The following is a 25323-nucleotide window of genomic DNA, read 5'->3' as shown; positions in this document are numbered from 1 at the left end:
AAAAAAATCATTTTTGGGTGAACTAACCCTTTAATATTATATTATCTGCAATTTACAATTTTCTAAAATATATACTTTTAAGATTCGAAGTACACTACAAGTGCACAATTGTTCTTCCTTACATTTTATCATTGGCCAAAAACCATATATCCAGTCAACTTCTCTCGACAAGCCACACTATTTGAGGTATTATTCATGATTGTAGCATGCGGAATTAGTCACTAACATTAGGCATGAGCAATATTAATAGTGATGCTTGACTTATCGAACAAAAATAATGCTTTCCATTGGGTTTCAAAGACACACAGCACACACTCTGTTTCCCATTAAAGTAAAAGGCCAGCTGCTTTACCTCGGAGGCCAATCAATGTGCTTTCATTTGCATTAGCCATGACAGCGGAAAGCTGCTTTGATATGTCAGGTTAGCGCACATGCTAATGTCGTGCCTGTGGGGCGCGTCAGAACACACCGTGTTTGGTCTGCGGATCCCATTGATGTCAGATTCATTTCAGACTGGGGGGGCAGCAACACTTTGTATTTGTTCTCCTCATAGAGTCATTAAGTCCCGCAGGATTCTTCATCTGCAGGTTTCCCTCCAGCAACGGCAGCCACGCGCACGACCTCTGACCTCAAGCATTCGCAATTCGACCCCTCCCAACCCTCGGACTTCACGTCCTCCAGGCTTAAAGTAGGATGAACCAAATCCATGTGGTAGAAAGTTCTTTCCAGGTTCTCTCCAGCATGTTCTGTGCAGATTTCGTGTTTATGTGTCAATGGGTTGTGGAGATAATATACGAGATATTGCTTCAGTGTTGGAGCACGCTAACGTCCGTTCCACTTTGAGCTAGCGCATGTTGACGGTCTTGACGTGAGGCAGAACGGGCATTGAGAAACAGCTTGGATGACACTCCCAGGGCATCAGTGGAAGATGTCAGACATTTCTCACACTGGTTTTATCCTTGCTCAGTTTAGCACACGCTCTCCAAGAGTTTGTAATCTTTCAAAATAGCAGAAGGTTTGATTCCAGTCGTTGTTGGCAGCGGGTCGAGTGTTGCCTCAGTCTGTGTGTAATTATATCTTGGCCGTGGTGTTGCGCTCGAAACATGCCAACGCAAGCACCGGTGAGGTCTCCAATGATATGGCCCGTATCATTCAGATCAGAGAGTATTACAGATATGAAATTAAACAAACTGGTACCAAAAAACTGTTCAAAACCGAAAGCCCAGGTTTGAATCTATTGCCGAGTTTGATCTCAGCTTGTCCAGAAGGATGTTTTCAGCATCCATGGAAAAGCTTATTTCATACTATTAGAAACATGTTTCACATCTGACATGCTGAGCACTGGCCAGATCCCGGGCGCAGGAGGTGTTGTATCTGTGCGTGGGTGCGCGTGCGTCTGCAAACCCTCACTGGGAGGATTCTGGGGTTTATGGCAGAGTGGTTTACCAGAGGTGATGCAGGACTGCTGCGGTCTCGGCTTCGTCCTTCGGGGATTTGCACATTCTCTGCACTGTGTCACAGACACAAAGCCTTTAGTGCACTGTAAGCTCAATTCTGAATGGCTACCCTAGTGAGAAAATTGTATTTTTAAAGGGGTGGTTGATTATGATTTCACTTTTCTAACTTTAGTTAGTGTGTAATGTTGCTGTTTGAGCATAAACAACATCTGCAAAGTTACGACGCTCAAAGTTCAAAGCAAAGGGAGATATTTGCTTTTAAAGAAATCGTTTTTTTAAGGACTACAACAAACGGCTGGTAGAGACTACACCACATTCCTCCCGGGTTAGTGACATCACTAACCCTAAAATTTACATAAACCCCGGGAACGTGATTTATAGATTATCAAGACAGAATATGCTAATCAATGACTAGAAGATAACTACACATCAGCTACATAAATTCATCAACTAACCATTCAGAAATGTTGTCTACATGCTGTCACTTCTTCTTGAGTCTCTCCATCTTTCTGACTTCGGTTTGAACATAAAAGGCTAAAAGTTTTTGAAATTTTCAGTGCATGTCTGTGTGAGTGCAAGCTCTTGAAGCTCCGCCCCCTGTGCCGGGAGCAGCAGCTCATTTGCATTTAAAGGAACAGACACAAAAATGGTGCGTTTTTGCTCACCCTCAAAAAGTGACAATTTTAACATGCTATATAAAAATATCTGTGTGGTATTTTGAGCTAAAATTTCACACACACACTCTGGGGACATCAGAGACTTATTTTACATCTTGTGAAAAGGGCATTATACCACCCCTTTAAGCACAATTGATTCGTATGTACTTTAGTATAACTAAATGTATTTGTGGCATACTATAAATTGGTATACTTAAAGTCTGTTAAATTGGAACTAATTTTGTACTAAATGTATTTTAGTGTTCCAAAAGCAGTGCTGAAGTTCAACTAAAGTTGTATTTAATATACTTGTTTGTGCTAAAGTGGAACTATTCCAAGAACACTTTAAATATACTCTTGTATTTAAGTTTTGAAATGCAGAATTATGCAAAATTGTGAAAAGTGCTATAGAAATAGATTTTAATTGAACTAAACGATACCTGATATTCAAAGTGTGGGTAAATTATTGAAAAAGTAAAGCTCATAATTTATAACTTACTTCATGATCGTGAATTATTATTATTTTGCAACTCAAAAGACATTTCCTGTAAACTTTTATCTATACTATTTTTATACTCAACGAGTAGAACTCAAATACAGTTCATTGTTTTGTACATTGAATCATAACAGGTCAACAGAGGATTCAACAAAAATAAATTACTGAAGTAGAACCTAAATATTTAACAAATTATATTGTTTTATTTGCAAATTGCTCGTTGTTACATTTGCGCTGTCGGCAGAAGTTGCATCTCACATTTTCTTTGATTTGCACAAAAAGTCTCATCTAAAAAAATGTACACAGCAACATCTAAAAATAATTTGATCATTCTCAGATTTGAATACATGATGAGATTTGTGTCTTTAGCCATTTCTAGACTCTAAAGGTTTCCTTCTGACAAATGTGACAAATCTTCAACACAGATTCCCAATAGTGTGACTCAAGAGAGTTCGGCTGTTCAAATGAATTTGTAGTGTACTAAGCTTGAGCTTGATGGAAGCATGAAATAACTATTTACAGTGTATTTTCAGTTAGTACATAGGCATGTCAATGTATTTTTAGTATGGTATCGGTGCATCCCTAGAAGACACCAAGAGATAGATTCATATGCAGATGCTGGACTCATCTGTATGGGTTCATACATGCATAAAAACGCTTGCCACATCAGATTGCTGCTCTGAGATAATATTGATCATATCTTCAATCTTGATCCAAGATGGATTTTCCAACCCAAATCCAAACTCAGGGTCCAAACCCAAAGCTGGAAACTGTCCACCAGCCCCTAAGCCATAGTTTACCATCTGTCACATGTTTTATTCTGCACAAAATAAATTTATCTTAAAATTACTTCAGAAACTATTTACTTTGAGGAGTAATAGATCCAAGCAGCCAAACATATGGGAGGGATGATAATAGTGCCAAACAGTCCAGATTAAAGGGATCAAATCAAAACCAAACAAGCCTCATATTATATGTCCACATAGTCCTCTTTGAGTCCCCCTGTAGTCAATAATTGTATTCCTTAAAACTCATCTTTGATCACCCATATTTAAAATTCTTCATGCCTTAAAATATCTTGAATGTAACTCGACACCCTTGCCTCATTTAGTATGCACGGTTCTATGAATATGCAAATGAGCCCCGCCTCACTCACTCACTCAGCTCAGAGATCCACTGGTTGACGATCACACGTTGATCTGATTGGTTACAAGGTAGTTTGTGACGTCAGAAACACCAGCGATTTCAAAGCGTGTTTTTGAGACTGTCTTTGGTTCACTGCAGTTTTAAGGAGAAAATACTCAGCAATGCTGTCGACTTATGAATTTACACATGGCTTGTCTTAAAGCATATTAAAAACACCACATAGACCCATAAACTACATTAAAAGCTGGATTTACACCACTTCAAATAAAAGTATGCTTTCTCAGTACTCAAATTTCTCATTAATTAAAACATTTTAGAAGTATTTTTCATTGTTAGTTCATGTTAATGTATATCATTAACAAATGGAAGCTTATTGTAAATTGCGCTGTGTGAATTAATTCGCCATTTCACGATGATCAAGTCTGTAATATATCCCTTTCAATAATTTATGGCTGTTATATTAAAGGAAATACTCAATGTAGTAACACGTGATGCAAGTTGTGTGAAGCTCGAAATATATTACAAGTGGATGTTTGTGTGCTGTAGAATATCGACCTCTGAAACAGTGCATGTCTAACAGGAAGTCTATCTGAATTAATCACCCAAAACAAAGAAAGAGTTTTTCCATCAGAAAACAACGTTTTGCTGAAGAGCTTTTTTACCTCGTACAGAAAAGAAGTGCTTGCTGGGAGTGGTGAACCCTCTTGTGCCCTGACTGTTGACCGCACTGACTCGAAACTGGTACCACCTGTGGGGCCGGATGTCCTTCAGCACGCAGCGGTCCTCCATGGTCTGAAAGAGGGGTCAGAGAGACTTTAATTAAGACGAATCCGCTCCTGAAGAGCTCCATCACTGCTGTGTGCTGATAAGAGTGGCAGTAATGACAGCTTGATCCAGCACAGGGAGATCTCTCTATAGAGCCTGTTGAAAAGCACAGCGCAAACGTCCCTATCCATTACATCACAGATCCCACCGGGAGCTCGGGACGTGCACAATGAGCCGCCTGTTTCTCCCACTGAGTCTCAATCTCCCGAGAAGACCAGCGTTTCAGAACTGCTTTAGCGCTTATGAAGAAGAAACTCATTTAAGTGTGATTTTACACACACACACCAAGGTATTTTCAATTCAATGCCAATGTACAATGTGCAAGAAATGTTTAAAAATGAAAAATGTGACCTTTGTGAAAAACAAGTACACTTTAGCATACTTTAAATCAAAAGAGAAATCTTTTTCTTCCTAAATTTGCCTTTGTCTTTTGACTTATAAGAGGTCTTTGATCATTAAAACCTCCTCATTATAAACAAAACATTCATTTAATTAAGCTCCAAAAACTGTATATGTTTACATTTTTTTGTTAAATGTAATTAGCTGAACTTTAGATTGCTTTTTTTTACTCGCTTAAGAAGGAGTTATACACATCTTTATTTGGCATTTTGTAATTCTATTGTCTGACAAGCAATTATGAAAAACTAAAATATACTTTAATGTCATTGAAACTTGTATGTATTTTAATATATTTAAAGTAATTACACATTCGCAATTTAGTCGCAATTTAGTACATTTAAAATATAAAAACTTAAAGGCCTGGTTTCAGAGACAGGGTTTAGATTAAGGCTGGATTAGGATCTCAATTAGGACGTTTAAGTAGCTTTTATAAACGTGTCTTAGAAAAAAACATTACTGGTGTGAATCTTGAGACAAAACAATGGCACTGACATATTTTAAGATATATCAGTGCAAGTTGCTTTCAGGTAAAGACAGCTCAAACATGCATTTCAAGTCTGAGACTTAAGCCTGTGAAACTGGGGGTAAATGTAACACTGAATAACACACTACTTTTAAAATGATAATCAAGTACTTTACATGTGCTTTAGTATGTTAGTCAACACATCAAAATAAGTGTACTTCTTCAAAGCATGACAAAAGACTATTAAAACAATGATTTAAAATGTATTTCAAAGTCAAACCTTACTACAAAGTGCACTTGTTAAAAGCCTTCTTAAGTGTCTTAATAATCACAGTCATGAAAGTGTCTCTCAGTAAGTGCACTTAAGTAGCCTTTAATTTCATTAATAGGCCTACTATATTATCTGCAAGTATAGTTTAAAAAAAAAAACCTTTTAAGAGTTGAAGTAAACAACAAGTGCACATTCAATAAAATTAAGCACACTTTTTCACAAGGGTAAAGTAATGAACTATGAGGTGAAAGAGCTGACATGACAAAGCACTTTACCAATTGGCGATTGGCTCTTTTGTTTAGAAGGCGGGAGTTATTCCGCCATATTCATAGTAATGTGAGTGCACCGTCTTTGTACATCTTGTACATCTAATACTTGGTTTTAGTAGTGTGTGAGAGAGGTACAGATGGACTGAATCTGTGGCTTCGGTCAACCATACAGGCACTGTGTCTAACTCTACAGCACAGTATATTATAAACACTCTCTAAATGCTTTAAACATCACAGACCCATTGCTAATGAAGCATATGATCATATAAAATACTTCTACCTAAGTATACACACAACAGTGAGTATGAATGTTATGGCCATTCACTTGATTACACATCTGTTAAACCCAACAGAAAGGAGGATTTCTCTAAGAAGAGTTCCTGAAAGATGTTACTCGGAGGTTTGAAGAATTATGTGTAACAGTGGGTTTAACATGTCCTCTACAAACTCCAAACCCACATGTCTTTACTCTGAATAAACTCGACGCTTAATCTTAATCACAGCCTTGTGTCTGTGAACGTTTACCATGAGAACAGTCTGCCAGGCCGACGCTTCGTCCTCGCTGGGGTGAATCCCATGATTCCACCTCCTCTGAAGAACATAGAGGACCGGCTCTACAGAGACGTTAAACTTGGACATCCACGTCACCTTCAGATGGCCCTGCTGGTCCTCGGAGAACGAGATGTCTCTCCTTGGCTTCAAAGGGACTCCTACGCAAAAATAAGAAAGCAAACGTGTTCGTTTTTTCTGAATCAAGCGAAGACTGTTTGGCCAGTAAATCAGCCAATCAGATCAAAATTACAACGGTATATAAAAAGCCTCACTGAGAATTTAATTCTTGCCTTTTACAAACAACAGTAGACACAGCTGTGAATTGAATTTGGGTCAGAGAAAAATAAGGATGTCTGCGATGAAGGAAATGATTTAAAAATCTAGTTTAAATGCATGTGCCAGACCTTTGTAATCTAGTAGTAATTTTCTATTCATGTTACTTTCATACATTTTAACTGTATTTCTGTATTAAAATATTTTAAAATAAAAAAGCTTTAAAAGCCTTTTCCAACCAAAAATAAAAAATTCTGTCATCATTTCCTCACCCTCATGTCATTCTGTATGACTTACTTTCTTCTGAGGAACATAAAAGAAGATATTTTGAACAATGATTTTCCCCAAAAAGAAAACCTTTTTCTTGACTTGACAAAGTCATAAATGTTTGGAGGGTGAGTAAATATGACAGAGGACACATTTTTGGATGGATAATCCCTTTAATGAGGCCCTAGTCTTTATTCTAGATCAAATTCACTGACAATTTGTTGACAATTTTTTTCCAATCCACAATTTTGACCAGAATGAGTCACGTAATGTTAATGTGAATGACCCATTGCCATCGCAGCCTGGTGTGTTGTACCTCTGTAGAGGTTGGCGGGGGACTGGCAGGTGTGTCCGCACCCGTTGGAGCAGCACTTCTTGAAGCCGGAGCACTCTCGGTCGACCGCACAGCCCTCCACACAGGCAGCGGCGAACCCTGCCGCCCGCTGGGCCGGAGGACAGTCCCCCTGCTTCTGCACCCGCAGCGAGCGCACAAACTCAGCGCTGGTCACACACTCGTGATGCTTCTGGCCCACGGTACAGAGACAAGGATCAAAGGCTAGATTTTACAAGCAAATATTACAGTATACATTACATTTGAATTAAATTGGATACTTGGAGAGATCATTTGGAAATATTAAATATCACCCTCTGAACTCTGAACAATTCTACAGTATATAAACCTGACGGTGTTCGGACGGGATAAGTTTAACATGGAGACGTGGGGTAAAGTAATTGGTAACACTTTACAATAACAGGCCATGAATAATCATGTACTGATACCTGAATTAATAGTTACTTCAACTCATTATTAGTGAAGATATGAGAAAATCATGAACCAATGAAGAGCGATCCTTAACTATGACAGGAGTCATAATGATTCATGCATGAATAACAGCAGCCTTAAACATGTTAGTACATGTTTGATGGTTAATGCATTCATTAACGTTTAGTGGTAAACTAAATCAATCAGGCTCTGTAAGAATAAATAAGAAGTTATCAAATTTGAATGAAACATATGATTTAACACTCATTAGTGGTCACTATGGTAATGCTGGCATTTTAATCTCATAAATGTTGACTGCTTTGGTAAACAGAATTAATAGTTAAAGACCTCTTTGCATGTATGTTGTATTTGGGAGTTTTCAGGTTTAGTTAATGATTTGTAAGTGCATCATTGTGTCATGACTTAACTTGAGGAGGGACATCATAATTAATCCATTATTAACTAACCAGACACTAACATCAACTAATGGCTTGTTAATACATCATTATGCCATGACTTTACTTGAGGGGGCAAATCATTACTAACTCATGATTAACGAACCATACAATAACATAAAGTAATGGCTTGTTAATGCATGACTGTGTCATGACTTTACTTGAGGGGGCACATCATAATTAATTCACTGTTAACTACTTACCAATTTCAGCTCATGATTTATCATAAACTTACAATCAAATACACATGTACTACAACTAGTATTCAGCCCAGTTAAGTGATGTTGTGTGGTCCGAGAAGGGAGGAACAGTCTCATCAGGACTTGTGTTTGGATGGAGAGTGACTGTACTGATCCCAGCAAACGTTCCCTGACCTTAGTTCATGTTTGCCAATTTTTTTGGGAACGATTCCTAAGGAACTGTTGTAAGTCACAGTAGGTTTAGTTTGATGGGAAAGAGAATATCACAAAATAGATTAGGACCTTTAAAGATAAACTAGTGTATTTAGTATTTTCTGTTTGATAAGGAGGATCACTGAAATTAATGACAAACTAATCCTGTGCCTTTCAGTATTGTTTATGATGAAGCTGCTGATGTCAATAGTTTAAATTATGACTAAAATGTGTTTCAAAGTCAAAATATTTAATATTTATTCTTACAGAGCCTGATTGATTTAGTTTACCCCTAAACGTTAATGAATGCATTAACCATCAAACATGTACTAACATGTTTAAGGCTGCTGTTATTCATGCATGAATCATTATGACTCCTGTCATAGTTAAGGATCACTCTTCATTGGTTCATGATTAGTTCATATCTTCACTAATAATGAGTTCATGTTGAAGTAACTATTAATTCAGGTATTAGTACATGATTATTCATGGCCTGGTATTGTAAAGTGTTACCAAGTAATTATTACCAGAGCTTCTCAGTGATTTTAGTCCTGTCTCAATGTGCCATCTCAGTGATCATCACGGACAATGTCAGTAAAGATTACGGCGACTTTTACCTTCAGTAAAAAGTTCCGGAAAAATTACCTCAGGTAATACTAATCCCGTACGAATAGACCCGCTGTAAATATGTACGGAATTATTCCCTCATTTCCTGTTTAAAAGTAGCTTTCCAAGGTTTTTTAAGTATGGAGACACTTGAAAAAGCATTCAGTTGCGTTCTAGACGCTGGGACGAGTCTGTGGCAAAACTCTTTCCACATACCATTCAGATCTAAAAGAAGGTGGAAAGCACTTGTTAGAGGCACGGAACTTCTTTTAGCGTTAGGTTAGAGCTTATTACCAACATAATCCAATCTGAATTTACTTAATACATGGTTCGACAGGATCTAACTGGTTTATATATATAAATATAGGTTATATGTGTTTGCGGTCAATTATTTCTTTTTCTTTCAGTGTTTGGGTAGTTTTTGTGTTACCCAGCTCCTGGGTCAGAAGTAACAACCCAGGGGTTGAGTTATTTATCGTGGGCTTTTTGTGACCTCTTCAAGAGAGCGCCGTTACGGTGGAAACGGGACAACAGAGACTGGTCGATCTTGGTGTTGGTGTGGAGTATTTTTTTTTTTAAAGTTTAGAGGATTTAAATTAATCAGTAAACATTAATTCATGTATGAAGTTTAAAAAAAAGTTAGTACTATAGTAAAAAATGTATCAACCCATTATGCTGGGTTAAATAAACAACCCAATTTGCTGGGTAAAATTAACCCAACATGTGTTCTGTCCTATATTTACCCAGCCCTTGGGCTGTTTTTAACCCAGTGTTTTTTTAGAGTGTGACGACAGGAGGTTGACGGCGGTGTGTAAATCGAGTTACTCCTCCCACTTCTGCTAGTTTAACTGAGATTTCTTATCCCGTGCGAATTGGCCATTATTATTACAGACGTCCTGTGGTAAAATCACATTACTCCATCTCCCCCTGTACAATGAATCCTGTCCGAATAGGGCTAACGTCCCGGTGCTTCATATGTCAGTCAATCCCTGAATCGCTTTTGATTTTGAATAGCTAATATTGCTTCCTCCCACTCAGGTTAACATTTCATGCTGAAAAAAAGACAAAAATGCAAACCGCTGCAAATAAGGCAGAGTTTGCTTGTTTTTGCGTTACATTCTGGAGGAGGCACTGTAAAGGGGTTTGTTCAATTCACTAACCTTAATAGCAATAGTAACAGTGATGCTTGATTTAACACACACCACTAATGAGAGGCAGCTGGAAAATCAGGGAGTGACAAAAAGTGAAGGAAAGACAGACAGCGAGTGGGACGCAGCGGTTAGACAAAGCCACCCACCCAAACATGCCCGATGAGGTCTCTGTCCCATCGTGTGTTTGTACTGACTCACAGTACTGTAGTCAAACACACACACACACACACACACACACACACACACACACACACACACACACACACACACACACACACACACACACACACACACACACACACACACACACACACACACACATGTGGCACTCTGGAAACTTCATCTGCACAACATCTCCAAGATTACTCAACTCAACACTTCTGTCAGTCTCAATCAGGCGCATATTTCTTCCATTGGGTGAATCACAGAATTGGGAAAACAACAAAGGGCTTCACTGCGTGTTTCTAAGTGGCTGTGAAGCATTCTGGGTACTTATTATTACCCGACGAGTCTTACGCACAGCTGAACCACACAGCACGTCCATCTGACGGACCTCAAGCGTTGAAACACTTCACGCTGACGGCTTAAATTAAAGCTTTGTTGAGATAATGATCGCTGGATTTCAACAAGATGTTAACAGTTGTTGCGCTCGCTGTGAAGAACAAAGGTCTGGACGTAAATACAGCTCTTATCTGCTTCGCTTCAATAACGTGCTGATCTCCACTGAGGGAAACGTAATCTCTGTGCTGAACTCTGGGGACGCGGGATGAAAGGGCCATAAAATCACAGTGGAATTCGGAGAGTCATTCAGTTTCCGCTTCAATTTGGACTCGCCTGACGCACAGAAAACCTCACACATGCTTTGATTGCGGAGCGTGACTCCATGGCCGTGTGCTAATTCGTCTCATGCAGGCGTACGCTCATCTCAGAGGTATTGTGTTGATCTGCCTGGTTTTTAATCAGAGAAACATCCTACGCAAGTATCCTTTCCGTCACGGCTGTAACAATCTACAGTCAGCACTAACACAAGGCAGGGTTTTAAAACAGAGTTTCTGTGGAGAGACTTACCTCGCAGGTCTTGGGAGACAGGGCTCGTCTTGTTTCCCATAATTCCTTGCATGGTTGTAGGCACTGCAGACAAACAAATAAACAGACCTGAGTATGGTCTATAGGTTTTAAATCCATGGAGAGACAGAACACACAAACATTTGCATGTGAGCACAAGCATTGCAGTGTCGCAGTACAGCGGCCGCTCAAACTGTGTTAGGTTGTATAGACCGCAGGACTTCAAACTAATGTGACAAGCTCCTGTAAATATTGACAGATCGATGAATATTTCATGGGTTGCAGTCTTGGGTCTTCAACTTGACCCTGTCTAAACGTTGCTAGATTCAAATACATTCATACACTGTGTTTTTTTTTTAAGTTCCTACCCTAACCCTACATTTTAAGCAGGAATTGAAACTGAATTGAATTATTTTCACTCACTCTTTCCTCATAAAGTGAACTATATTGCATTAAAGGGTTTGTTCAACAACAACAACAAAAAAAAAATCCCATAATTGAGTCACCTTCAAGCCATCCTAGGTGCACATGACTTTCTTCTTTCAGCCAAACACATTCAGAGTTATATTAAAAATATCCTGGCTCAGGATATTGGTACCACAGATTTTAAAGCCCAAAAAAGTGCCCCACACGATCCGGGGCGTTAATAAAGGCCTTCTGAAGCAAAGTAATGCGTTTTTGTAAGAAAAATATCCATATTTATAACTTTATGAACTATAATCACTGGCTTCCGGTAACAGTCGTACGTGAGTCGAGTTCCGGCGGAAGAGTTTAAGTGAGAGTTGACGCCTCTCACGGTTCAAACAACAAACTCAAGCTTCTCCCACATTTCTCTTTAAAAATGGTCGTTTTAGACTTCTCATTCGTGACTGGTGTTTTGTTTTGCTCTATCCTCTGCGCTTCCGCGTTCGTCATTACATCATGCGTCGGGTCAGAGGTCATGCGTCATGCATCGGGTCAGAGGTCACTCTTCCGCCGGAACTAGACTTGCGGATGGAAGCTAGTGATTATAGTTTATAAAGTTATAAATATGGATATTTTTTCTTACACAAACACATCACTTCCCTTCAGAAGGCCTTTATTAACTGCCTGGAGTCGTATGGTTTACTTTTATGATGGATGGATGCACTTTATTGGACTTCAAAATCTAAGGTGCCATTCACTCCCATTTTCCAGTTCACACAATCTTGCTTAGGTTCCACTCAACGCCCTAACCCTCAGTCTTATCCGGGTCACGGCACCAGCGGCGGTTAGATGAAAATGTAAATATGTGCTGCTCTCTCAATAACAAAATAAACACAACAAAACTGACAGCGGTGAGAAAACAGCCTTTCAGAAAGCATCTGATCATAGCGTTGTGGATGTTTGCATGAGCTCTGGAATTCGGCACTCCAGTAAAGTCACGTCACGTTTATTTATACAGCACTTCATACAATAGACTGTTTAAAAGTATCAACTTACAGTATTAAAACAGTGTCAGTGCTTCTTTCAATTAGAATTACACTTCAATTTCTACTATAAAGAAACTCTCCAGTTGTGTTCATGTTTTTACACGCGTCTGACCTCGACGGACTGAACAGAAGAAATGAACCGGAGAAGATTTACACCTCAAAAAGGGCGGAGTCCCAAAGCGCACCTACATATTACATCATCCCCACTGACCAATGAGAGTTCAAAGGTGTTTACCAGCGAAGCAAACTTTTCCAGAAAGCACGCTATGGTAAGCTGTTTCAAAGTCCCGAAACAAACTCCAAACAAACTACGTTTTGGCCTGATTTTGTTGATCATGACGTCACATCAGTTCGATTTCGCTTGAAGTACATCGGGGCCTTTACTGAGCAGTTCCAGTTTTCATATGAAAAAAAGTTTGTGTAAACCAAATCTGCGCAGATTTAGCGCAAATACTCAACTTGTGAGTCATCATGATGTATAAAATACCGCATATTGCGCAAAATATCCACATATCTGGCTTACTTGAACAAACGTCACTACGCAACAAATAACGGTGCGCTTGATCATTTGCATTGAAGCAATAGCGAAGATTAAAAAGCATTTGGTTAACAGAAAAGACTTTGCTATTTTCCAACATCCTACTTTTTTTTTATGTTCTTTGTACTGTATTGATCAGTCCACCTAAAACACATTTTTGCTGAAAAGGATGAGGATGAAAGAGGAAGGGAGGAGATGCTGGATGACAGGATTTTGTTCGAATAAGAAATGAATGTATAAAATCCAAATTTGATAATATATATTATAGTTCTGAATGGCTGGTAACTTAAAAATGTAGTAGCCAAAATGGTCCATGAGTGAAAAAGAGTAATTATATTAGCTTTGTTCTGATGTTTTAGTGATTACAATGGAAATTATGGAGATGTATTGGATATTGACTGCACCATCTGCACAAATGGATTACATTGTATTAATTAGGTACAAAATGTGGTGAATCACAAAGATCGGATTTCTGTGAAGAACAATGCCTTAGGATTCAAGGCTTAATTATACAAGGATTCAAACATTCAGAACAAAGGATGAGCACATTTGTTCCGTTTCAGAATCAAGTGTGTTTTCCCTCTCTAATGTAAGCTCTCCGTTCCCTGAGACGCTCCTGTCGAACCCCTGCTGGCTCGGCCTCCAGTCGCTCATGTGCTGGAACATTCACACACATCTGCTGTGTGTTACATGATGGATTATTCTGACATCTGCCCCCATCTATCCCCCACCTGAACAGACAGCTTTCATTTGGCTGAACTCAAAGTCAAGACCACGTTCAAGAAAGAAGAAAACAACCTGAAAATAGGAGAGAACAGAGACATGGAGTGAGGCTGGTTTCACCTTACTGCAAAGATAATCTTATTATCAAGATAATCAAAGTCTAAATCAGCCATTCATACAGACTTTGATTCAAATGGAAACAAGGATTCTGTTAAAAAAAATTTCATCTCTTAAGATAAATAGGATTTGTTTTCCTTCTGGTGATTCTAATTGTCCAGCCAATGCCCATATCACTACAGTCAGACAGTCTGCAGAAAGCAAAACAACCAAACTCATCCAATACTAATACTCTCAAAAAGATAAAATACACCAAAATAAACTCTTCAACAAAAAACATCGGCCTGAATAACACTGTACAGTTCAAATTATAATCAGGTACTTTACATGTGCTTTAGTATGTTAGTCCACACTTCATAATAAGTGTACATCTTCAAAACATGACAAAAGAATTAAAACACAATTTAAATGTATCTTAAAGTAAAACCCTTTCACCTGACATTATTACAAAGTAATAATGACACACATGCGGTACACAAGTGTGTCATTTCTTGACACACATGCGGTACACAAAGTGCACTTAAGAAACAGTCATGAAAGTGCACTAAAAGAGTGGCCATTTATATTGTCTGCAAATACAGTATTTTTAATTATACTTTTAATATTTGAAGTACACTACAAATGCATATTCAATGCAATTAAGTAGACTTCTTTTTCAAAATGAGATTTTAGAATAGATGTGACTGTCAGTTTGTCGAACAATGGCAAAAAATCTTCTCGCGCCTCCACACTGTATGTGGACAACAAGCCATATTTGTTTACCTTTATCAATCAAAGATTATATGGGAATGTAAATTCATGAATTGTAAGTTATGACGTCCCGACGGAGTGTTTTCAAATTTCTGTCTATTCAGTTGAGGTCAGTATAGCTCCTGTGTGTCCGACCTCCATCTAATGACTGCTGACGCCCTAAACACAACACACACGCGGGCACACGCACAAACACACACACACACACACACACACACACACAGACACAGACACAGACACAGACACAGACACACACACACACACACACACACACACACACACACACACACACACACACACACACACACACACACACACACACACACACACACACACACTCTGCCTGTGAGTCATCAATATGACAGCACACTCCTGAGAGGAAGGGGCTGATGGGAGAGAGCCAGAGGTCTGGACTGTATTACGGGCCGGCGTCTCCCTGCGTTTGGTGAACTACACACACACTGCGGCAGGGGGTCAGCGGCAGGGAGATCAGTAGCTGGAACACAGGTTATCACTGACTAATTTCCCTCTGGCATGACACACATGCGATTGTGGGATATGATGATGGATGAATGAGTCAAGCATCTGCTGCTTCTGTTTACAAAAGATCTCAGCGAGACCGTGAAGGAGTGAACTCCTCTGAATGCAGGTTCATCTCACATTTAGGCATTTACAAGGTCAACTTTTGAGTTTATCTTATGAGGGGTGCTTTAAAGGGGATGAATGAAGTGATGCTTGCTGGATTTTTAGTGTACTGAGCTTTTCCTCACAGTGTCTGTTACAGCGATAACACTCACAGACATAGCAGAAAACCGCCTATTGTGAGAAAGCTGTATAAGACAAGAAAGCATATGCAGTTAAATACATACACCACATGATGTGTTAAACCACTTTATCTTCCCTAAAAAAGAAAACAGAGTTCAAGTTTACATGATGTTTTGTTATGTGCATGCAAGACACTGCAAAAGTTAAGGTAAAAAATTGTTAACTGAGTTAACTGCAGATGGATGATCAGATGGTGACTTAGCTGAAGGGTAATGAATGTTCTTGTAATGGCAGAAGGAGACCGGGAACTGGATCCAGGTGGAGGATGACCGAAGACAGAAGACGGAAGACAGATGAGGACAAGGCGATGCTGAGGTCAGTAACTCCAGGTGAGTAACACAGGAGGGTGGTCGGTGCATCTTTTGGAAAGGACGAGACCAGACAATGAAGTGAAGGTGATGATGGTAGAAATAGGGTGTGCTGATGAGGAAGTGCAGGTGCAGTGAATCAGTGTACAGGTGATGATCTGTAGCAGGTGTGGTGATGGCTGACTGAGTGCAGGTGAGGGCCAGGAGGGATGCTGGAAAATGTAGTGCTGACGGGTTACTGAGCTGGTTACTGTGACAGTACTTCCCCCTCCCGGAAAGCACATCCTCACGCAAAAATGGTCAAGTGGGGCGGAGCCGGCAACTTGGGGGACCAGGGTGGAGCCGGCAACTTGGGGGACCAGGGTGAAGCCGGCAACTCGGGGGACCAGGGTGGAGCCGGCAACTCGGGGGACTAGTGGAGTCTCTGTACCCGGGACAGGGACTGGATTCGTCTCTGGACCAGGGACAGGGATTGAAGTCATGTCTGGACTCTGGACGAGGATGGGAACAGGGGACTCAGGTGCGGCGGCGGCCATCTTGACCGAGGGCTCAGGCGTGGTGGCCATCTTGGGACGAGACTCTGGAAGGGCAGCCATGATGGGATGAGACTCTGGAAGGACGGCTATCTTGGGACAAGACTCTGGAAGGGCGGCCATGATGTGACGAGACTCTGGAAGGACGGCTATCTTGGGACAAGACTCTGGAAGGGCGGCCTTGACTGGACGAAACTCTGGAGCTGGCTGTTTTACGTATTGGGAAACGAAGCTCTCTAGACATCTAAAAATGGCCTCTCTCCAGTCCAGTCCTGAGACATCTGGGAGCTCCCCCTTGGATGTACAAAGTTCTCCCTAATCTGGTACAATGACTTAATGATTTTATTGTTCAAGGAGCAGGTGACTGCAAGACGACAGAATCCTTCTGTGTATTCAAACAGATAGCGGCTATTTTGAGCCACCGCCGCGATCTATCCTGCAAGTCATCCTTTCTTTTGGTCTGGTCTTCTGTCACACAAAAGAAGGGAACAGACAGGTAAGTGGATTAATATATGTTTATTTAAGCAGAGAGTGGATGATAGAGGAAAGGAAACAATGGAGTTAACTGCAGATGGATGATCAGATGGTGACTTAGCTGAAGGGTAATGAATGTTCTTGCAATGGCAGAAGGAGACCGGGAACTGGATCCAGGTGGAGGATGACCGAAGACAGAAGACGGAAGACAGATGAGGACAAGGCGATGCTGAGGTGAGTAACTCCAGGTGAGTAACACAGGAGGGTGGTCGGTGCATCTTTTGGAAAGGATGAGGCCAGACAATAAAGTGAAGGTGATGATGGTGTATATATGGTTTGTTGATGAGGAGGTGCAGGTGCAGGCAACGAAATAAAATATATTGCCAAAAGTATTGGGATACCCCTCCAAATCATTGAATTCAGGTGTTCCAATCACTTCCATGGCCACAGGTGTATAAAATCAAGCACCCAGGCATGCAGACGCTTCTACAGACATCTGTGAAAGAATGGGTCGCTCTCAGGAGCTCAGTGAGTTCAGGTGTTGTGCCGTGATAGGTTGCCACCTGTGCAATAAGTCCATTTGTGAAATTTCCTCACTACTAAATATTCCACGGTCAACTGTTAGTGGTATTATGAGAAACTGGAAGCAATTGGGAACAACAGAAACTCAGCCACGTAAAATCCCAGAGCGGGATCAGCGCATGCTGAGGGTAACAGTGCGCAGAAGTCACCAACGTTCTGCAGAGTCAACAGCTACAGACCTCCAAACTTCTGTGGCCTTCAGATTAGCTCAGGAACAGTGCGTAGAGCTTCATGGAGTGGGTTTCAATGACTGAGCAGCTGCATATCCAAGCCTTACATCACCAAGTGCAATGCAAAGCGTGGGATGCAGTGGTCTAAAGTACACCACCACTGGACTCAAGAGCAGTGATACGTGTTCTTTGGAGTGACGAATCATGCTTCTCTGTCTGGCAATCCGATGGACGAGTCTGGGTTTGGCGGGTGACAAGAGAACGGTACTTGCCTGACTGCATTGTGCCAAGTGTAAAGTTTGGTGGAGGGAGGGGTCATGGTGTGGGGTTGTTTTTCAGGGGTTGGCCCCTTAGTTCCAGTGAAAGGAACTCTTAATGCTTCAGCATACCAAGCCATTTTGAACAATTTCATGCTCCCAGCTTTGTGGGAACAGTTTGGGGATGTTCCTGTTCCAACATGACTGCGCACCAGTGCACAAAGCAAGGTCCATAAAGACATGGATGAGCGAGTTTGACGTGGAGGAACTTGACTGGCCTGCACAGAGTCCTGACCTCAACCTGATAGAACAGCTTTGGGATGAATTAGAGCGGAGACTGTGAGCCAGGCGTTCAACATCAGTGCCTGACCTCACAAAGGCGCTTCTAGAAGAATGGTCAAAAAAATTCATAAACACACTCCTAAACCTTGTAGAAAGCCTTCCCAGAAGAGTTGAAGCTGTTATAGCTGTAAAGGATGGGCCAACTCCATATTAAACCCTACGGATTAAGAATGGGATGTCATTAAAGTTCATGTGCATGTAAAGGCAGGCGTCCCAATACTTTTGGCAATATTACTGTAAAATTTTGCTCAACCTGTAAAACTTCTGGCAATTACAGCAACTGTTTTTTTTATCGTAAATTTCACAGATTGTTTTTACAGTGAGGAAGGAAATGGAGGGCTTGTGAAAATGATCATTTACAATGCTGTCTCCATTGCCAGTATACGATCTTTCAAAAACTGCCAGTATGGTAAAACTTCTCAGAGAAGTAAGTTCATCTTCTTCACAGCATTGCTGCTACAGATATGAATTCAAATTGGCGACAAAACATTAAAGAGATTCGAATTCTACACCGCTATTGCGATATTGTACAGCATTACAGCCATGGAATCTCTATTCTGTTCCAGCCTGGTTTGATCTAGCTAGCGGACCAGCATAGGCAAGATGTTTACTTAACCGTAGTTAGTGAAGCTGGTTGATGTTACGAGATAAGAAACCTGCATTATTATGGCATATCAGTGGCGGATCTGTACTATCCCATTTTCTAGGATGAAAAAATAAAGTGAAAACAAAACAAAACAAAGCACGTACAGTATATATTACTAAATGCAACACCAATGGATACATGATCAGAGGAAGGAATGTCCCTTTGCCTTCTTTGAGCTCTTCATGTTCTCACTGAGCAACTAAGATGGCGTGAATGTGATGGAAAAAGGGAAAAATTAGAGGATGTAATGCATGTTTTATTGCGATTGCTTTGTCAATGGAATAATACTCACGTATTATGAACACAATGGAAAATCATGTTAGTGTCACGTTTGATGTGTTTGAGTTTGCTTGAGTTGTGTTTCACTTTTTCTAGATCGGTTTCCCTTGTGTGATCATTTGTTATTTTTGGTTTGCCATCATGTCTAACACCTGTTTAATTAATTACCTTGTTTTGTCCCTATAGTGTCTATCCATGTTTAATAATAGCACACATTTTCAGTTAGTCTTTGTCTGATCTCGTCTAATATATGTGGTTGTTCTGTTCGCTGAGTGTATTATCGTGTGTTTTATTAAAGAAAACTGCTTGCAAGTAGAACCATCACTTTCATTTTCTGCCTTTATTCAACCCAACGCTGACAGTTAGCAACCGTAACTTTTTTAACAGAGTAGCTTGACAGGTTTTGAACTACTTTAAATTATGGTTCCTGTGTAGCTTGACAAAATACAGTTTAAAAGAAGCTTCTTGACTATAAATCAGCTTTAGGACTAGTCGACCGACTAGTTAATTATATTGTTAATCAGATAACTCAGAGACCAGTTGAATCTGAAAGCATCTTTTGCACACCTCTTATCTGAGGAGCCATAACATTTATAAATCTCTGCATTTCACTGTATTTCTGCACTGTTTAAATCTGATCAGTGTCACCAGGTGAGATTGTTATTGTTTATTATATTGAGGATTGATGGATAAGTTGTTCTGAGAGAATTCCGATGACCAAAAGCATTGGTGTTGAAGATGAATGTTTAGTGAGCGCCGCCCCGCAGGGAAGAGGGCTCCTCATCCTCGTCCAGAGAGAGGAACATGTTTTCTTCAAGCTCTCGCTGACTCTTTGCCCTTGTCAAGCGGCACTGACTGCTCCCTGACGGAAACGCTGTGGGAGACTTTTCTTTACACTTCATCTTCTTTGACAGCGAAGAAAAGCTGACATTTCAACACGAGATGAGGGTTGTGATTAAAATTGTATCAGGGGATAAGCAAATGAATTAGAAGGACTAGCAGATCAAATGTTCACTTAATATTTTAGACATTTTTTTTTTTTCTTCCTATAATGCGTCCTATAAAGTGCAACAGTGATATCCTATTATTTTATTTTTTTTGCAGGCTTAAGTCTTTTTGACATTCATTTTCTCTCGTCATTTAAAAAAAAAAATCTTCTAAGCCATAAACCGAACCAATCAGCTCCAAGATGAGGCGCAACATTTCAACTTCTGATTTAAAGCAAAAAATTCAAAACTGAAAAAAAAGTGTCATAATATGATAATATCAAACGATAATTTTCCATCCACCAAACAACTAGGATAACATAAACACAGGACAAGGAACTAAAAACCAAGGGCTTAAATTCACAAGAGAAGATAATCACCACAACAGGGAACAGTAACTCAATTAGAAACCATGGAAACGAACAAGGAACGAGAACGCAGGCAAAAGGGAACAGGGAAAACCAAACTAAGTTAGTTTAGGTCCACAATTTTTTTAAATGTGTTTTGGTTGTTCATCTTACACGCCAACAGCGCTTTGGTGGCCTGAAAACGCAAACTTTTGAAAACGTGCAAGTTTTTGAAAACGATACCGTTATAGACTCCGTGTAAACTACAAAATCTGTGAAAACGGTGTCGTATTACGTGTTCAGTCATTAGGCGCATAATGTTTCTTTACAAAGTGACCGCCATCTACTGACCTGACATGAATAATACAGCGTTTTAATGTTTTTCGCGGATCATTGTGATCATTGTCATCGTTTTGACAACGCTGTCATTGGTAGGCGAAAAACATTTTTAGTACATCGTTGTCATGTAAATGTACCCTAAAACACAATGAAACCAAACATAACCCTTACAACTAGATTGTGTTCTTAAATTATTTCATTAGGACTACTAATCCCATGATGCACTGCAAAGGACATAAATAAAATGGTATAATATAAACTAGTCCCTTTCATAGTAACTGTGATTATATTGAAGAAGAAAAAAATGTTTACTGGAAAATAACCAGAACCAAATGATTTCTGAAGGATCCTGAGACACTGAAGACTGGAGTAATGGCTGTTGAAAATGGAGCTTTGCCATCACAGGAATAAATTACTACATTTATTATCTGTTAAAGACATTCCATCACGCAGTTGTTAAAACCGTTTAATCCTACAAAACTGACACTGTCCAAATAAATCAAGATCTGAACATTCAGTTAATAAAATCATTACTACAAGCTCACTGTATCTCTATCCTCCACTTTATTCTCCGTGAGGTCTGTAAAAATAAGGCACAGTGTACTGTTAATATGAAGGAATTTTCCCGTTTAATTTTTCACACGTGTTTCACACATGTATTTTGAATTACGCATTGCATTGTGTTTCAGGGTTAAAGGAAATGTCCGTGAACTTAACGGATAACGTTAAGTGCAGAAAATTACCTGTACCTTTTCCATTTGTCTACAGATTTTTCCTATCAGTGTAAGAGTAACAGATTCAAGAGATTCGAGGGAAGGTTCAAGGAAGCCGCAGGAACAAAACATTCCAGAATATCATTTTGTCACTAATGTAATAGGAGCTGCGGTGGATGAGCTGGAAATGCAGCGGGAAGCGCAGAACGGAGAATCCCAAGGGTCAAATCATCCCTGCGCTTGCGATTTCGCCACAGCTCGGGTGTGATGGCATGTGCTCTTCTGCCCGCAGCGGGCGACGCTCTTCACAGGCTCTGGAATCTGAGTCATGCGCCAGCCTATAAATTATGAAGACTTACTTCAACACTATAAGGTGAACTGGATGCCTTTTTCACACCAGCAAACCTGAAACCAGACTCATAGAGAAGGCCTTCAGTCATTCTGGCCGGCTCTACAAAGAAATCATACAAGAGCTCAATCACAGCAGATAGAAATATTGGTGAACTAGTGTTCCCTCCATTCGCTTGATCAGAAAAACATTCTTTGCTAGGACATTAAATAAAAAGTAAAAAGCATCTAATGCAGAGAATTTATAAATATATACTTTCCGTCAAAGTTAATGCATGAGTTTAATATGTTTGAAGTTGTGATGAAATGGAAGTAGCAACAGATCCTTTTTGTTGTTGTTATTGTGACGTACATCCCAGTAAAACAGAAAATGGAGGGTGGGACTCCCAAGTTTTTGACTGTATGAATGCCAGAGTAAGAAAGGGTGGGTTTATGCAGACACAATTATTGGAAAAGTCCTGCATTCATCAACAGAGAGAAGGCTTTCGTTTCACCAGAGGTTATAAAAATTAAGGTCACTCAGAAAATGAAACATGCATAGATGAATCGTTCCAGTAAAATCAATAACATGCATAAGAAATGTCCATTTCCTGCTGTTTTACATTCTGATCTGTGTGATTTTTAACAACTGATTTGAATATGAGCTGATTGAAACTGAAGATCAAAGTTTGTAATTGATTTAGAAGTGGAAAGGCCATCTTTACAGGTTAATTATTGCTAAATCAAAGATTTTTGATAGGACATTTAAGAAATAGGGCGTTTAACAAAATCATTTGCAGTTTTTATACTGTGGAATTCATCATCAAATCTCAAAAAGTGCAATATGAAAAAGAGAAAAACATTCTGCCAAACTTTCCTTTTGTGTTTCTCAAATGTAAGAAGGTCTTACTGGTTTAGAACAACAGTAAAAAAATGATAGAATTTTCATTTTTGTGTGAACTATGCTGTATATTTCCACTCAACATTTCTGACAGCTTCAGAGTACGTTCACATGACAACAATGTCCTGATAACGGAAACGTTTTTCCTTTGCGTTTTCCACTTACAGACGTCAACACTGTCAAAAGATCCCTGTTCAAAAACGCGGTATTATTCATGCCAGGCCAGCGATTTCACTAATTCAGACGGTACCGGTATTATTCTTAAAAACTTGCACTGTGAAACCCATTTTCAAAAGTTAGCCTTTTCAGGCCCCCAAAGCGTCATTATCGTGTAAATGAACAACCAAAGAGTTTTCGCATAAAGACGCATAAAGAGTTTTCCGTTTTTCCGTTCCGTTTTCCATTTTTTGTTGAAAATGGTGTCTTGTAAACTACCCCTCAGCTCCATACTGAAAATCACGGGACATGCAGATTTTCCACACATTTCTGAGTCTGATTTTGTGTTCTGCTCAGAAGCGTTTGCGTGGTTTGAAGGGAATCCTGGGCTGAACGTGTGAGTGATGCTTAGACAGGCGTCCATTCTGAGATGTCCTCAGGACCTGTGAAGAGTTTCACTGTCCAGCTATCCTGCTGCTTTACTGGCTCTCCTATTAAAAGAAAAGACAGATGACATCCAGGCCTGGCAGAAAAAAAGTGTGAGACGTCGTGGCTGAAAGGCAGTATAAAAAAGTCACCAGATGAATGAAGCAGTCAAGAGGGCTCCTGTCCAATCAAATCCATTCCTGCGACCTGACCTCATTTCCTGCATAAGAGCACATGTGCTCTTCAGTCTGTGATATAATACAGCTAACTTCACTCAGAAAAAAAAAAAAAAATTTTTTTTTTTTTTATAACACTTAAGGTTTGAACCAATCCATATATAATTAGAGAAAAATTTGAGTGCGAGTCTCATTTCTTTGGAAGTGCATCAAGTGTATTCGCAGAACAGAAAACAGCGTCTTCTCGTCATGAACAGCATGAACCAAACTCTTCCAGTCTCAGCCACAACTACAGCGTTTGAGGGTCAAAGGAGGCGTCGTTCACTGCCAGCCAATCAAGGCCATAGATGGGAATTATGCAAATGTGCAGATTTTGAACAACTGTGTCCGCCGGCATTTTGTCAGTCAAAAATAGTCGATCTCCGAATGCAACGTAACAGGGAGGAGAGTAAAGATGGAAAGCTCCTAAAGCTTAGTTCCATATAAATTCACGGATAATTTGTTGTTTTGTCGTTAGTGAAAATCAATATTGACCTTGTATTTGAAAAAGGATCCTCATATAAGAAGCAATACTAAAATTCAGAGTCAGTTCATTCGCATTCTGAGATCGACTATTTTTGACTGTCAAAATGCCGGCGGACGGAAACAAAAACAGCTACAGTGAGTTGTTCAAAATCTTTCTTTGTAGTAAACTCTGTGTAAACTCATAGTCGTGCCCCAAGCACTCCCATTCAAAAGGCAATTTGACCGAAAACGAAAATACGGTGGTGTTTCCATCCTAATTATGCTTTTACACGACAGTTTGCCTCAGCTAGATTCACAAAAAGACCCTAGGTTGCATTTAGGTTGCAGTTACGCTTTAAGTAGTTATACATCACCGTTTGAAACAAGGCATAATCACACTGAGACAAATAAAACCAGACTGATTTTACAGAAACATCAGATTGAGGTTGACACGAGTTCATAAACTCTTAAAACCCTTCAACTGCTTTTTCCCATGGTTGCAAACATCTGTGAGTGAGTGAATGAGTTTCTCACATCTGTTGTGGAGGTGATATCGATATCGTGCTTGCTTATAAAACAGTTTCCCATCAGTAGCTGGTGCGTTAAGCGCTTTCAAATGGATCTTTTGTAATGAACGATCCAATCAATGGCATAAGTACGTGAACTGGCCATGAACCTCATCAGTACAGCGAGTTTATTTATCTGGCTTACACAGGGAAAAAAAGAAAAAACATCCTCAGTTTCATTTGCATCAGTTTGTTCATTTGGCTGATGAAAAGTGACACTCGTGATGCTCCAAAACGGCCATATTGTGGCACACAGAAGCAAAGTCATAATGTATGTAGCTTGAACAATCAGGTAAAATAACGCTTGGCTAGGTAAAGTCTTGAATAAATCTTAAACCACCTCCTGATATTTTAAAGAAATCTAGTCTAGTCCAAAAGCCT

General features: G+C 39.8%; 1 protein-coding gene across 2 annotated transcripts in view; it reads right to left on the bottom strand.

The window, feature by feature from the left end:
• Positions 1-25323, bottom strand: part of anos1b (anosmin 1b) — an 80514-nt gene that overhangs the window by 21035 nt on the left and 34156 nt on the right. The window contains exons 3-6 of one of the 2 annotated variants that reach the window (XM_082139727.1): positions 11510-11572; positions 7391-7595; positions 6508-6692; positions 4418-4547 (exon numbers count right to left, since the gene is read on the bottom strand). In XM_082139727.1, coding sequence (XP_081995853.1) covers positions 4418-4547; positions 6508-6692; positions 7391-7595; positions 11510-11572 — 583 coding nt within the window. Of the gene's footprint in view, positions 1-4417; positions 4548-6507; positions 6693-7390; positions 7599-11509; positions 11573-25323 lie in introns of both variants that reach the window. The other variant, XM_082139726.1, reaches the window with a different exon arrangement.

This window comes from Leuciscus leuciscus, assembly GCF_965113295.1.
Source record: "Leuciscus leuciscus genome assembly, chromosome: 15".
NCBI classification, from domain to species: Eukaryota; Metazoa; Chordata; class Actinopteri; order Cypriniformes; family Leuciscidae; genus Leuciscus; species Leuciscus leuciscus.
The sequence above is the reverse complement of the archived record's forward strand: the minus strand, read 5'-3'. Positions and strand labels throughout refer to the sequence as shown.